The sequence below is a fragment of the Pleuronectes platessa genome, chromosome 23 (assembly GCF_947347685.1).
Source record: "Pleuronectes platessa chromosome 23, fPlePla1.1, whole genome shotgun sequence".
Lineage (NCBI taxonomy): Eukaryota > Metazoa > Chordata > Actinopteri > Pleuronectiformes > Pleuronectidae > Pleuronectes > Pleuronectes platessa.
Window position 1 is genome coordinate 321127 of NC_070648.1, and position 14027 is coordinate 335153.

Genomic DNA, 14027 nt, shown 5'->3' on the forward strand with positions numbered 1-14027 from the left:
CCTCAGATCCTCAGATCCTCAGTGTAAGTTCACAGTCCAGATCTCCAGAAGAGGTTCTCAGAACCCAGGAGGCCTCACATAGACTATGAGCACCGTGGCGGTGGCGGTTCTCTCTGAACTGTGCTCGCTCTGAATCCATCATGTCTTGGATCTCAGGACATTTTCTCTTGAGTGTCCTGGTTTCTGCCGGCGCCACCTCCTGGTGACGCTCTGTGTTTGTCCAGGTGAACGGCGTGGACCTCCGGTACGCGACCCATGAGCAGGCGGCGGCGGCTCTGAAGAACGCAGGACAGACGGTCACCATCGTGGCGCAGTACAGACCAGAGGGTGAGTGAACATGCAGTCGTTGGTCTGTGAACCGTGTGACTGGGACGTGTGGTGACCGTGGTGATGTCCTGCAGAGTACAGTCGCTTCGAGGCGAAGATCCACGACCTGAGGGAGCAGATGATGAACAGCTCGTCCGGGAGCCTGAGGGCCAACCGCAGCTTCTACATCAGGTAATCCAGGTCACCTGACCAGGAAGCTCACATTCATACTTCCTGTTAGGGGTCACGTGATGTCTCGCTGTTTCAGGGCCTTGTTTGACTACGACAAGCAGTGGGACTGTGGCGTCCTATCACAAGCTCTGGACTTCAACTTTGGGGAGGTTCTTCATGTGATGGACAGTGCAGATGACGAGTGGTGGCAGGCGAGGAGAGTGAGCCAGCAGGGGGAGCTGGAGGAGCTGGGATACGTCCCGTCCAAACACAGGTGAAGACAGGATGTCCGGTTGGTGCTGGTTGTGATGTTGGTCCTGGAGCCTGAACATGTGTATTTGTTTCAGGGTTGAGAGGAAGGAGTGGTCGAGGATGAAGAGTAAAGGTGAGCTGACCCCTGACCCCTGACCCCTGACCCCTGACCTCACCCTGACCCCTGACCTCACCCTGACGCTAACAACACACTGATGGACTCTGTCCTCTTTCCTCTACAGGTAGAGAAGGGTTCGTCCACAGCTACGAGCTCATCACTCAAATTGAAGGTCAGTGTGACTTTTGACCTTCAACCTTATTTTCAGATTTGATTGATTGACAGTTGTGGTGTCTTGATAACAACAATGAGCAGGTGTAAATCAAGCTTCCTGTGTGTTGTTAGTGGACTACGCTCGTCCCGTCATCATCCTGGGGCCGACCAAAGACAGAGTCAACGACGACCTGTTGTCCGAGTTCCCCGACAAGTTCGGCTCATGTGTCCCTCGTAAGTGTCCCTCCTCAGCTGTTAGCAGGACACGTCAGAGGACACACAGGAAGTCAGTCGTGTCTCTCTCTCTCTGTAGACACAACTCGCCCTCAGAGGGACTACGAGGTGGATGGGCGGGACTACCACTTTGTGTCGTCCCGGGAGCAGATGGAGCGGGACATCCAATCACATCGCTTCATCGAGGCGGGGCAGTACAACAACCACCTGTACGGGACGTCGGTGCAGAGCGTCCGGCAGGTGGCCGAGCAGGTGAGAGGCTGGTGGCCATGTTTATCAAACTGATGCCTCTGTACAGAGCGAAGCTGCCTGGGTGGGGATTCTGGGATATCGATATGTTTAATAAAACTTTATGACTATCATGACTGGTTGTCATGGTGACAGCTGTTTGTTGGGATAGTAGGACGTTGTTAGTTGTTATGATGACGTGCAGTGATGTTTAATGAGTGTGTCCTCCAGGGGAAACACTCAGTGATGTTTAATGAGTGTGTCCTCCAGGGGAAACACTGCATCCTGGACGTGTCGGCCAACGCCGTGAGGAGGCTTCAGGCGGCTCAGCTCCACCCAGTCGCCATCTTCATCCGGCCACGGTCCCTGGAGAACATCCTGTGAGTCTGAGGCCAAGACACCGTTACTGTTGTGTCAGCTGACACCTGAATAACCAGGCATGATGTGTGTGTGTGTGTGTGTGTGTGTGTGTGTGTGTGTGTGTGTGTGTGTGTGTCTGTGTGTGTGTGTGCAGGGATCTGAACAAGCGTCTGTCGGAGGATCAGGCGAGGAAAGCTTTGGAACGAGCCGTGAAACTGGAACAAGATTTCCTCGAGTGTTTCACAGGTAAAAAAAAGGTTTTACTTTCAATTTCATTCATTTCATGAAAAAAGAAAACGGAGCATCATTGTGTTGGTGTGTGTGTGTGTGTGTGTGTTTGTGTGTGTGTGCACGCAGCCATTGTGCACGGCGACAGCTTCGAGGAGGTGTACCACCTGGTGAAAGCCGTCATCGAGGAGCAGAGCGGCCCTTACATCTGGGTCCCGGCCCGCGACAGACTCTGATTGGCCAGTGTCAAATCACGGGCACCTTCACCATGGAAACGGCGTCCACCAGCCCCCCCCCTCGGGCCCCCAGCCCTCCACAGCTCCTCCCCCTCAGAGGCGTGGCCTGATGGAGAGCAGACTTTGGTCTTTTTACCATTTTAGTTACTTACAGTCACGGGAGGACAGGGGAGCTGATTGGATGACTGCTGCCACCATGGCAACCGAGCGAGCGAGAGAGAGAGGGCGTCCCTGTGTGTCTCTCCACGTGTGTGTGTGTGTGTGTCTGTGTGTGTGTGTGTGTGAGGAGAAGATGCTGACGAGTGATGAACTCGTGTATATCAGTAAATAATGAATCTGAGACATTAGAGTTCAGTTGGTATTGAAGTATTTATATTATCCTATTCATTTATTTATCTATCTATTAATTGATTGATTGATTCATGTGATGTGAACATGGTGAGTGTGTGTGCGTTTGTGTTGTGTACATAAAGACTTGTGTGACTGTAAATAAAATGATGGGGCTCAAACACACAGTCTATTCAGGGCTTATCAAACAACCACTGGACTACAACACCCACAATCCTCCCTCACCCCACACCCATCACCCCCCTCTGTTGCAGTGGACAGTGTGGACAGGAAGTAGATCAAAAACTTTTTTTAGGCTGAGGACTACATTTCCCATGTTCCCGGCTGCAGTGACTGCACAGTAGGACTACATTATCCAGAAGTCCGGGCTAAAGACCTCTGAGCCACAATCCCTGGCTGTAGGTTGATGCTGCCATCGCTGTGGACTACAATACCCATGATTCACTGCTGCTGAACAGGACAAGAAGGAGGGGCCAGCTGGGGGTGCAGCCAATGCTAACCTGGGTATGGTGGGGGCGTGGCAAGGTCACCTGTCACCCCGCCCACTCCCATGTCTCCAACAAAGGACTCTATTACCCACACTGCTTTGGGAGTCCTGTGACCATGGCAACTGGGACTGAGGATGGATCCAAAGATTGGGGTCATGTGACTTATTCTAATAATTAATATAATGATCATAACTATTGATGATGTAATATCATCAAACACACACATATATATATATACACACACACATAAACACTAACACACACACACATATATATATGTACACACAAGCACACACTCACACTAACACACACACTTGTTGTATAATGAAAATAAATTATTATAAGAAACTGAACTGAGATATGTGATAAGAGGGTGAAAGAGTGATAGAGTGAGAGAGTGAGAGAATGAGGGGATGAGAGTGTGAGAACTTGTGAGAAGATAATAAAACATCCGAATGAAACATGTTTAACGTTTTTAAATGTTCGTATATTTGCATCTTTTATTGTTGGAAGCAGCTGAAGCGTCACATGTTCAAACTGAGAATCAAAAACAGGAAGTTCCTGTTTCTTCTGTTATAGAGTTCTTTAGTTTAAATATCGATATAATATTAATATTGATTGAACAGGAGGAGGCTCGCTGAGCAGCACCTCCTCCTGCAGTACCAGTCTGAACCTCAGGGGGAGTGAGCGTCCAGTCGACGGCAGAGAAGAAGAAAGAAACCACGAAGAAAAATGTCCGAAATTAAAACAAATAACTCATTAATAAAACAGCAGGTGATGATAACGTTAGCAAACAGCTGGTGATGCTAACAGTAGCTCTATAGCGACGCCTTCCGCTCAGACATCAAGGTGAGTGATGACATCAGCAGTGATGACATCATACTCTTCAACACACGGGGTCATCTCCATGGAAACGGCTGATTTGTTTTCTGTGGACAATTTAACAAGTTCAGGTGTGTGTTACTGTGTGTGTGTGTGTGTGTGTGTGTTAATGTGTGTGTGTTAATGTGTGTGTGTGTGTTACTGTGTGTGTGTTTGTGTGTGTTACTGTGTGTGTGTGTGTGTTACTGTGTGTGTGTGTGTGTGTTACTGTGTGTGTGTGTTACTGTGTGTGTGTGTGTGTTACTGTGTGTGTGTGTTACTGTGTGTACCTGTCATCCTGCTGCAGCCCCATGACATCAGGATGACGGAGCAGATGCAGAACAGACAGACGACCACCAGGAGGCAGAAGAGCCTGATCACAGAGGAGGGGGGAGCTGTGGAGAGACCACACCTGCTTCTGTTTATTTTCAGCTTGAGTGTGTGAAGTGAAAACAGGAAGTGATGTCACGCACCTGCGACCCTGAGCCAGCTGTAGGGAGATCCATACGTTTCAGTGGAACATGAGTATTTCCCCTCGTCCGTCCCTCTCACGTCTCTGATGGTCCACGTTTCGTTTAGTTTCAGCGAGAAGTGGACATTGTCCCGGAAGAAGTACGCCGTCTCAAAGTACCCGTTTTTGCTTCTACAGCGAAGTGTGACATCACTTCCTATGTGCACAGGAAGTGCAGGGATCTGCAGGATAACTCGATCATCTGACGAGAAGGACACACCCACTTGTAAACAACAAACAAACAGTTTGTCTCTGGACGCTGTGTGAAGACTGTACCTCGGACACTGATGTTGACCTGTTGACTCTTTTGTCCATCGCTGGTTTCACACCAGTAAACTCCAGAGTCTGAACAGGATAAATGTGGGAAGCTGCAGGACGAACTACTCATCGTCCCAAAGCTCTGTCCACATCCACCTGTCTGTCCTCCTGCTGTCCTCTTCATTATCTGTCCACCTGTCTGTCCTCCTTCAACACAACTCAGAGACACTGAGTCTTCACTGAAGAACTGCTGGAGGTCTGGACTGACACTCAGAGACACTGAAGGAGACAGTTAGTTAGTTAGTTACAGTTAGACTTAGTTACAGATACAGTTATTACAATATTAGTTACAGTTACGGTTAGTTACAATATTAGTTACAGTTACGGTTAGTTACAATATTAGTTACAGTTACAGTTAGTAACAGTAAGCTCACCTGCAGAAACTGTCCGTCCAGACAGCAGCAGCACAGACAGCCCTGTAACAAGAGGTCAGAGGTCAGTGAAAGACGTTGCGGTGGTCAAACATGACGTCATCACCATATGTCGTGGGACAGTAACAGAAAGACCCTGTGTCCTCTGTCCACCTGAGGACTGCTGTCACCTAGAGGCAGGTGAGGGGACACGTCCACTCAGACTCATAACAAGACAGAATAAAACAGCTGAACGAGACTTTTCAATTTGTCACAATAATCAAACAAGACTAAATCTACTGATGTGAGAGAGGTTTCTACGTAATGGATGGATGAATGGATGAAGGGATGGATGGATGAATGAATGAAGGGATGGATGAATGAATGGATGAAGGGATGGATGGATGGATGAATGGATGAAGGGATGGATAGATGGATGAAGGGATGGATGGATGAATGCAGTGTGTGTTGGACTCACCGAGCAGCAGAGGCACAGACTTCATGTCTTCTCGAGGACGACTGAGCTGCAGCTTCACTTCCCTGTTAACAACCTCAACACGTCACGAACCATGTGTCCACCAACATGTCTCCACACGAGCAGCTCACTGGTTCACCAGCGTCTTCCCCTGCTCTGTCAGGTCATTGTCAGCTATGTGATCGATGGTTTGATTCCCAGATGTGACCACATGACAAACCTGACACACGTTTTCCACCAGGAGCTGGTTGAAGAGGTATTTAATTAATAATTAGGATCATTAATTTGTATCACATCTTAGTGATCTTTCTCTCTCATGCCTTAATAACTTGTGGTCACAACATTAGTTGTTAGCAGATGTCAGCATGTGTTAGCGGGTGTTAGCAGGTGTTAGCAGGTGTTAGCAGGTGTTAGCATGTGTTAGTAGGTGTTAGCATGTGTTAGTAGGTGTTAGTAGGTGTTAGTAGATGTCAGCAGGTGTTAGCATGTATTAGCATGTGTTAGCAGGTGTTAGCATGTGTTAGTAGGTGTTAGCAGGTGTTAGCATGTGTTAGCATGTATTAGCAGAGGTTAGCATGTGTTAGCAGGTGTTAACATGTGTTAGTAGGTGTTAGTAGATGGCAGCAGGTGTTAGCATGTGTTAGCAGGTGTTAGCATGTGTTAGTAGGTGTTAGTAGGTGTTAGTAGATGTCAGCAGGTGTTAGCATGTATTAGCATGTGTTAGCAGGTGTTAGCATGTGTTAGTAGGTGTTAGCAGGTGTTAGCATGTGTTAGCATGTATTAGCATGTGTTAGCAGGTGTTAGCATGTGTTAGCAGGTGTTAGCATGTGTTAGTAGGTGTTAGCAGGTGTTAGCATGTGTTAGTAGGTGTTAGCAGGTGTTAGCATGTGTTAGCAGGTGTTAGCATGTGTTAGCAGGTGTTAGCATGTGTTAGCATGTGTTAGCAGGTGTTAGCATGTGTTAGTAGGTGTTAGCAGGTGTTAGCATGTGTTAGTAGGTGTTAGCAGGTGTTAGCATGTGTTAGCAGGTGTGGATGTTGGAATGAAACTCCTGCAGCCGACCTCCACAGGTCAAACTACTGCTCTCCAGGCTCGATGCTCTGCCTCACAGGCCATGTCTTTCCCTCTCTTCCCTCTCATTCCACCTTACTAACTCATAGCATTCATTTGTTCCAAACATTCAGCAACGTATGAATATGAAGTCATGACCAGAAGACATTGAGGTAATAATATTATTCATTAAAACAGCACCAGGTCACAACATCATCAACAGGTATTGATAATATCTCAGCAGTGGTAACAGATCTGGATCCTACAGCTCTGGACTCAGAGAAGGAAAATAATAAACCTGACGAGACAGAAATCAGAATAACAACAGGCAGATTAATTTCATTGATGGGATTGATCCGCCATCAGAGGAGTTGGATCAGTGGAACTGCTTCTTCTATTGTTGATCGTTTCATCTTCGACCAGGATTCTATCTGCAGAGGAGACAGAGGACAATGAGACAGAGGACAATGAGACAGAGGACAATGAGACAGAGGACAATGAGACAGAGGACATGAGAAAGACAAAAACCAACAACAAGAGACTAACTCTGACCTTTGACCTCAAGCCGCACAGTTTTCTCTCTCAGGAATTTTTGGTTCTGATTGTACACCCTGCAGGTGTAGGTGTTCCTGTCTGTGCCTGTGGGAAGTCTCAGGGTCAGACTGAGGTCACCGGTTCCCAGGGGGTCTTCACTCATCTGTGTTCTGCCTCTGTAATCCTCGTGCTGTTCTTCAGGCACATCATTATCAATACAAAAATAATGGACTTTTTTGAATGGTTCATCAATCAACCATCTCAAGGATGAGTTCTCAGGTAGGTCAGCTGTGGTTCTGAAGGGCAGCTGGACAGACTCCGCCCCTGATTCCACCTCCACCGTTTGGTCTGAGAGGAAAACAAACCACACGGTCAGCTGTACATACCTGAATCTGCAGCACCGACCTTTGACCTGTGTCTGCAGCACTGACCTTTGACCTTTAGCTCCACCTGTTTTCTCCCCAGGACTCGTCCGTCCCTGCTGATGGTGCAGCTGTAGGTGTTGTTGTCTCTGACTGTGGGGTGTTCCAGGGTCAGACTGAGGTCACGGGTTCTCAGTGGGTCCTCACTCATGTGTGTTCTGCCTCTGTAATCCTTGTCCTGTTCTCCAGGCTGATCTGAAATGTTCTGATACACGTGGACCTTCATGTCGCCCCCCCCCATCCACTCCACTTTGTCTTTTTCAGACAGGTCAGCTGGGGTTATGAAGGGCAGCTGGACAGACTCCGCCCCTGATTCCACCTCCACCTTTAGGACTGAGAGGATAAAAGCACAACGTCAGCTTAGCAGATGACTGAGTTGAAGAGAAGGCTGAAGACCAGAGGGAGAGAGGGGACAGAGATCTGGAAACCAACCCCAGGTGCTGGAGATGATCAGTGCTACAAATGCTACTGTGAATATAAAGATATTTGTGTGCATCAAAACAAATGGAACTGAATTTCAGAAGTTGTTATGTGGAAGTGATCAGATCAGGTGTGTGGGTGCAGCCTGTAGTTGCTGCTGTGGTGATGACTCAGGTAAACTGACGATGTGGCTTCCCAACGTGGAAGTGAGAGAAAGGGAGGTTGACCATCTGTGAAGCACCAGTGCAGGTCTCCTCAGCTGCTCTGGTCACATGATCGTTCTGGATTGGGGTTGTGTGTTTGTTGCGAGGGAGAAAAGGACAGTTTAAATCTGATGTGATGGTCAGAGTGTTCGCAGAGAGACACAGAAACATGGTTCACTTCCATCTGCTAGTTCTGGTTTCACTAACTTAGGGACGAAAGAATTTAGTACGTACGCCCTGTCGTCATCACCTACGTGGGCGGAGTCTACCTATACTTGACTCTGATTGGTTTGTAGACGGCGTCTGACATGGGCTTATTGTCAGTTTGGGGGGGGGGGGGGAGGGAATAGTCTTTCTGTTTGAATGGAGAACATGAATGAAGCGCTTCACTTGGTTGCCATGGTCCATCTGCAGCACTGACCTTTGACCTGTAGCTCCACTTGTTGTCTCCCCAGGACTCGTCCGTCCCTACTGATGGTGCAGGTGTAGGTGTGGTTGTCTCTGACTGTGGGGTGTTCCAGGGTCAGACTGAGGTCACGGGTTCCCAGTGGGTCCTCACTCATCTGTGTTCTGCCTCTGTAATCCTCGTGCTGTTCTCCAGGCTGATCTGAAATGTTCTGATACACGTGGACCTTCATGTCGCCCCCCCCCATCCACTCCACTTTGTCTTCTTCAGACAGGTCAGCTGTGGTTCTGAAGGGCAGCTGGACAGACTCCGCCCCTGATTCCACCTCCACCTTTAGGACTGAGAGGATAAAAGCACAACGTCAGCAGCACATTTTTCATCAGTTCAATGTTTTAAGTTTTGTGTATTAATGAGGGGGCGGGACCTGAAGTGGAGAGTTGCTCCAAGTTGTGTGACTCGTGTCGACCTAAAAAGACATGTTCAAAACCACACAAGGAAAAAACAATTACACAACAAGTCTCTCTTAATACTTTGTCAGATATCACATCAGTAAGTCACATTACTACAAGTTAAATGTGGAGAGTTTGAGATGAAACAGCTGGACAGTAAGTTCCAGTTCTGATGTCTCCACAGACCAGATTAACTGCTGGGATGAAGACTGATCTGTGATCACCTGTGTGTCAGGGAAAACCAAGACACACAACCATCCAACAACTGGACCTCCTGCTGAGCAGCAGGAGCCTGAAACCATCCTGAGTCTCCCCCGTGGAGCGAGGAGGAGCTCCTGGTGGTGAACAACATGTTCATGTACATGTAGACTTCCCAAATGTAATGGCCTGCTGAGGAGCTCAGCAAACTGAGGCCAAGGGTCCCGAAGGTTCGATCTGACAAAGGTCAGAATCACTCAAAGAGCTGAACCGTTACCACAGGGGCTTCCACCAAAGCAGGTTCCCCTCTCACCAGTGAGATCATCCATACAAGTCCCATGATACCCAGCTGTCAGTCAACCCCAGAGGGGGCCATGGACCTCTCAACAGAAGAGCCCTGGAGGTGAGAACATCTAAAAACCAAGAACACACATGAGGAGAAACCTCCTGACCTCCCGATGGAGCTGATCTCTTATCAGTGACCTACCTCTGCCCTGAATCTTCAACCAGCAGCTGAGGAGTTTCCCCTGGACCACAACAACTGTGAACTAACTGAAACCACCAGGGGGTGACACCCATCACCAACAGACCTGAGGATACACACACATACACACACACACACACACACACACGCACACACACACACACTTACCTTGTCTGTCTCTTCTCCTTTTACACCAAAGGAACACGGAGATGAGACCAATGGCGAGAGCAGCTCCCAGGGGAACGAGGACCTTCCACCACACTGACGATGACTCTACAGTCGACAACAATAATTAAAATGTAATTAACAGAAAGTTGAATGAAGAGGTCACACGTCTACTCTGACCTCTGACCTCTGACCTGTTTCTACAGGACGTGTGACGATCAGTTGAACCACTGAGCGGTTCAGGTCTTGTCCCTTGGACCTGGCGATGCAGGTGTAGTTGTCGGTGTCCCTGACGGAGGGTCTGGACAGAGTGAGGCTGAGGTCTCCGCTCTGAGGAGCGTCCTCCCTCATCGAGGTCCGGTTCTGGTACCGAGGGTCCTGTTGACCCAGGTCGTCCCCGCTCCGCTTCCGAGCGTGAACCGTGGAGCTGCTGCTGCTCAGCCACAGAACTCCATCCATCTGAGAGACGCCATGGAGGCAGGGCAGCAGGACAGACTCCGCCCCCTCAGACACCTCCACACACAAGGCATGCTGGGAAACTGTGAGGACACAGACACAAGACATCATCCGCCATCTCTAGGAAACTGCTCCTCCTCCCTCCTCACCTACCCTCCTCACCTGCTCCCTCCTCACCTACTTTCCTGTTCACCTCCTCTCTCCTCACCTGTTCACCTCCTCCCTCCTCACCTCCTCCGACCTCCCCTCCTCACCTGCTCACCTCCTCCCTCCTCACCTGCTCCCACCTCACCTGCTCCCTCCTCACCTACTTTCCTGTTCACCTCCTCTCTCCTCACCTGTTCACCTCCTCCCTCCTCACCTCCTCCGACCTCCCCTCCTCACCTGTTCACCTCCTCCCTCTTCACCTGTTCACCCACCTCACCTCCTCACCTCCTCACCTCCTCACCTACTTCCCTCCTCACCTGCTCCCACCTCACCTGTTCACCTCCTCACCTACTTTCCTGTTCACCTCCTCCCTCCTCAACTGTTCACCTCCTCCCATCTCAGCTCCTCCCTCCTCACCTCCTCACCTGTTCACCTCCTCCCTCCTCACCTCCTCTCTCCTCAACTACTCACCTCCTCACCACCTCACCTACTTCCCTCCTCACCTGCTCCCACCTCACCTGTTCACCTCCTCACCTACTTCCCTGTTCACCTCCTCTCTCCTCACCTGTTCACCTCCTCACCTACTTCCCTGTTCACCTCCTCTCTCCTCACCTGTTCCCTCTCCCTCTTCACCTCCTCTCTCCTCACCTGTTCACCTCCTCACCTACTTCCCTGTTCACCTCCTCTCTCCTCACCTGTTCACCTCCTCACCTACTTCCCTGTTCACCTCCTCTCTCCTCACCTGTTCCCTCTCCCTCTTCACCTCCTCTCTCCTCACCTGTTCACCTCCTCACCTACTTCCCTGTTCACCTCCTCAAGTCCTCCCTCCTCACCTGTTCACCTCCTCACCTACTCCCCTGTTCACCTCCTCTCTCCTCCCCTGTTCACCCACCTCACCTCCTCTCTCCTCCCCTCCTCACCTCCTCACCTACCTCCCTGTTCACCTCCTCTCTCCTCGCCTGTTCACCCACCTCACCTCCTCCCCTCCTCACCTCCTCACCTACCTCCCTGTTCACCTCCTCTCTCCTCCCCTGTTCACCCACCTCACCTCCTCACCTCCTCACCTACCTCCCTGTTCACCTCCTCTCTCCTCGCCTGTTCACCTCCTCCCTCTTCACCTGTTTACCCCTCTTCCCTCCTCACCTCCTCCCCTCCTCACCTGTTCACCCACCTCACCTCCTCACCTCCTCACCTCCTCACCTACCTCCCTGTTCACCTCCTCTCTCCTCGCCTGTTCACCTCCTCCCTCTTCACCTGTTTACCCCTCTTCCCTCCTCACCTCCTCCCCTCCTCACCTGTTCACCCACCTCACCTCCTCACCTCCTCACCTCCTCACCTACCTCCCTGTTCACCTCCTCTCTCCTCGCCTGTTCACCTCCTCCCTCTTCACCTGTTTACCCCTCTTCCCTCCTCACCTCCTCCCCTCCTCACCTGTTCACCCACCTCACCTCCTCACCTCCTCACCTCCTCACCTACCTCCCTGTTCACCTCCTCTCTCCTCGCCTGTTCACCTCCTCCCTCTTCACCTGTTTACCCCTCTTCCCTCCTCACCTCCTCCCCTCCTCACCTGTTCACCCACCTCACCTCCTCACCTCCTCACCTCCTCACCTACCTCCCTGTTCACCTCCTCTCTCCTCGCCTGTTCACCTCCTCCCTCTTCACCTGTTTACCCCTCTTCCCTCCTCACCTCCTCCCCTCCTCACCTGTTCACCCACCTCACCTCCTCACCTCCTCACCTCCTCACCTACCTCCCTGTTCACCTCCTCTCTCCTCGCCTGTTCACCTCCTCCCTCTTCACCTGTTTACCCCTCTTCCCTCCTCACCTCCTCACCTCTTCACCTGCTCACCCACCCCTCCTCCTCCCTCCTCACCTCTTCACATGTTCACCCACCTCCCCTCCTCACCTTCTTACCTCTTCACATGTTCACCCACCTCCCCTCCTCACCTTCTTACCTCTTCAAATGTTCACCCACCTCCCCTCCTCACCTCCTCACCTCTTCACATGTTCACCCACCTCCCCTCCTCACCTCACCTCCCCTCCCCTCCTCCCTGTGAAGGTATTTTCTTACCGAGCAGGAGGATCACCAACACGTTGAAGCTCTTCATCTTCAACAGGTGAACTTGTACCTTGAAGACTTGTGAATTCAAACTTTCACTTTCAAAGGAAGTCTGCACTTCTGGAACTTCACCTTCACAGTAAAAGCATTTAATCAATAAGTCTTGTTGTTTGTTAAAACTGAATCCAAGACCTTTTATTTACAGCACAGCTTTATTTTAAAAATCGATGTGCTTCCTGATCAGCCTCACCTGGTCAGGTGACAGAGAGAGAGAGAGACGTGTTCACACTAACTCGCCCAGTTGTTCTCCAGCCAATCAGAGATAGACACATCTGCGGTTTCTATGGTAACTACTCTCACCTGACCTCCACCCACACGAACCTGGAAGGTGAGTAAATTAATAAATAATATTCAATATAAAATAATAAATGTAAATAATAAAGTAAATCAATAGAACTGTTTATAAATAATAAAGTATGTTTACAGGAATCGGCAGGTGGAGGATGTGACGTTAAGAAACTTCCTGATGACGACGGTGTGTGTGTGTGTGTGTGTGTGTGTGTGTGTGTGTGTGTGTGTGTGTGTGTGTGTGTGTGTGTGTGTGAGAGAGAGCGTCTGCATCATGGTATTTTTCAAACTGAAACGAGTTCAGCAGCTTCACACGTCTCCAACACGTGATGCTGTAGCAACAGTGACTTCCACACGCTGTGGGCGGAGCCTCAGACTTAGAAGGACAAAGTTGAGGGGATATGAAAGTAAAGTCCTCTGAAGTCACGGAAACACAACTGTGTGTGTTTTACGGTGACGACAAACATCTCTAGGAACCACAACTGGAGTGTGTGTGTGTGTTGGAAGCTTCCACCTCTGGTTTACACATGTTCATATCCTTTGCACTAATCCTCTTATGTACACACACACACGCGTGCACACACACACGCACGCACACACACGCACACACACGCACACACACACACACACACACACACACACACACACACACACACACACACACACACACACACACACAGGAGGGTAAAGCGAGGACTGAACCAAACATTGATGATTGACACATTTTTGTTTTCGTCTCTTTTGGTTTCGGCCGAACTCGTCCGCCGCTCCACTAATCTGCATGTTTCCCATGAGGCCGAGCGTTCTTAATCCTGTCGGCGATGACAGAGGAGGAGGAGGAGGAGGAGGAGGAAGAGGAGGGAGCAGAGGGACGAGCAGCAGAGGAGACCACGGAGGACACGACTCTTTGTGTTGTCAAGGACTGAAGGATGATTTAGACACTTCCTGGTTCACTGGACCTCTCTCTCTGTCGTCTTCATCCTCACTGACTGGATCATCCTGATGAAGAGGAGGAAGCTCAGCTGATGACACTCTTCATCTCCAATCCTTCA

The 14027-nt window shown here is 50.0% G+C and overlaps 3 protein-coding genes across 3 annotated transcripts in view; 1 reads left to right on the forward strand and 2 right to left on the reverse strand.

Annotated features, from left to right (window-relative positions):
• The window catches only part of dlg4b (discs, large homolog 4b (Drosophila)), a 17753-nt gene extending 15467 nt beyond the window's left edge, over positions 1-2286 (forward strand). The window contains exons 11-20 of the mRNA XM_053416164.1: positions 225-327; positions 402-498; positions 575-751; positions 825-862; positions 972-1019; positions 1133-1234; positions 1314-1486; positions 1733-1842; positions 1977-2068; positions 2180-2286. Coding sequence (XP_053272139.1) covers positions 225-327; positions 402-498; positions 575-751; positions 825-862; positions 972-1019; positions 1133-1234; positions 1314-1486; positions 1733-1842; positions 1977-2068; positions 2180-2286 — 1047 coding nt within the window. The remainder of the gene's footprint in view (positions 1-224; positions 328-401; positions 499-574; positions 752-824; positions 863-971; positions 1020-1132; positions 1235-1313; positions 1487-1732; positions 1843-1976; positions 2069-2179) is intronic.
• A 1357-nt stretch (positions 2287-3643) lies between these two features.
• Positions 3644-6431, reverse strand: LOC128430520 (low affinity immunoglobulin gamma Fc region receptor II). The gene is made up of 6 exons (XM_053416612.1): positions 5641-6431; positions 5187-5228; positions 4771-5031; positions 4457-4696; positions 4274-4378; positions 3644-4051 (listed from the first exon to the last, which is right to left on the reverse strand). The coding sequence occupies exons 1-6, from the start codon at positions 5663-5665 to the stop codon at positions 3960-3962; spliced, it is 765 nt and encodes a 254-aa protein (XP_053272587.1). The 5' UTR covers positions 5666-6431; the 3' UTR covers positions 3644-3959.
• Positions 6432-6854: 423 nt separating this feature from the next.
• Positions 6855-12902, reverse strand: LOC128430519 (uncharacterized). Its single transcript, XM_053416611.1, has 8 exons — positions 12640-12902; positions 10162-10506; positions 9971-10075; positions 9096-9137; positions 8687-9010; positions 7652-7975; positions 7239-7568; positions 6855-7117 (listed from the first exon to the last, which is right to left on the reverse strand). Exons 1-8 carry the CDS (start codon positions 12674-12676, stop codon positions 7026-7028), a joined length of 1599 nt encoding a protein of 532 aa, XP_053272586.1. The 5' UTR covers positions 12677-12902; the 3' UTR covers positions 6855-7025.
• Positions 12903-14027: the final 1125 nt, after the last annotated feature.

Bases quoted from the DNA above. Each gene is read 5' to 3' on its own strand.
- LOC128430519 (XM_053416611.1), bottom strand. From the start codon at position 12,676: ATGAAGAGCTTCAACGTGTTGGTGATCCTCCTGCTCG. The intron at 9,138-9,970 runs GTAAGTGTGTGT...ATGTCTTTTTAG, and splicing joins AAGGAGAAGAGACAGACAAG to GTCGACACGAGTCACACAAC. The intron at 7,569-7,651 runs GTCAGTGCTGCA...TTTTCCTCTCAG, and splicing joins GGTGGAGCTAAAGGTCAAAG to ACCAAACGGTGGAGGTGGAA.
- LOC128430520 (XM_053416612.1), bottom strand. From the start codon at position 5,665: ATGAAGTCTGTGCCTCTGCTGCTCG. The intron at 4,379-4,456 runs GTGCGTGACATC...GTCTCTCCACAG, and splicing joins CAGCTGGCTCAGGGTCGCAG to CTCCCCCCTCCTCTGTGATC. The intron at 4,052-4,273 runs GTACACACAGTA...AATTGTCCACAG, and splicing joins GGGCTGCAGCAGGATGACAG to AAAACAAATCAGCCGTTTCC.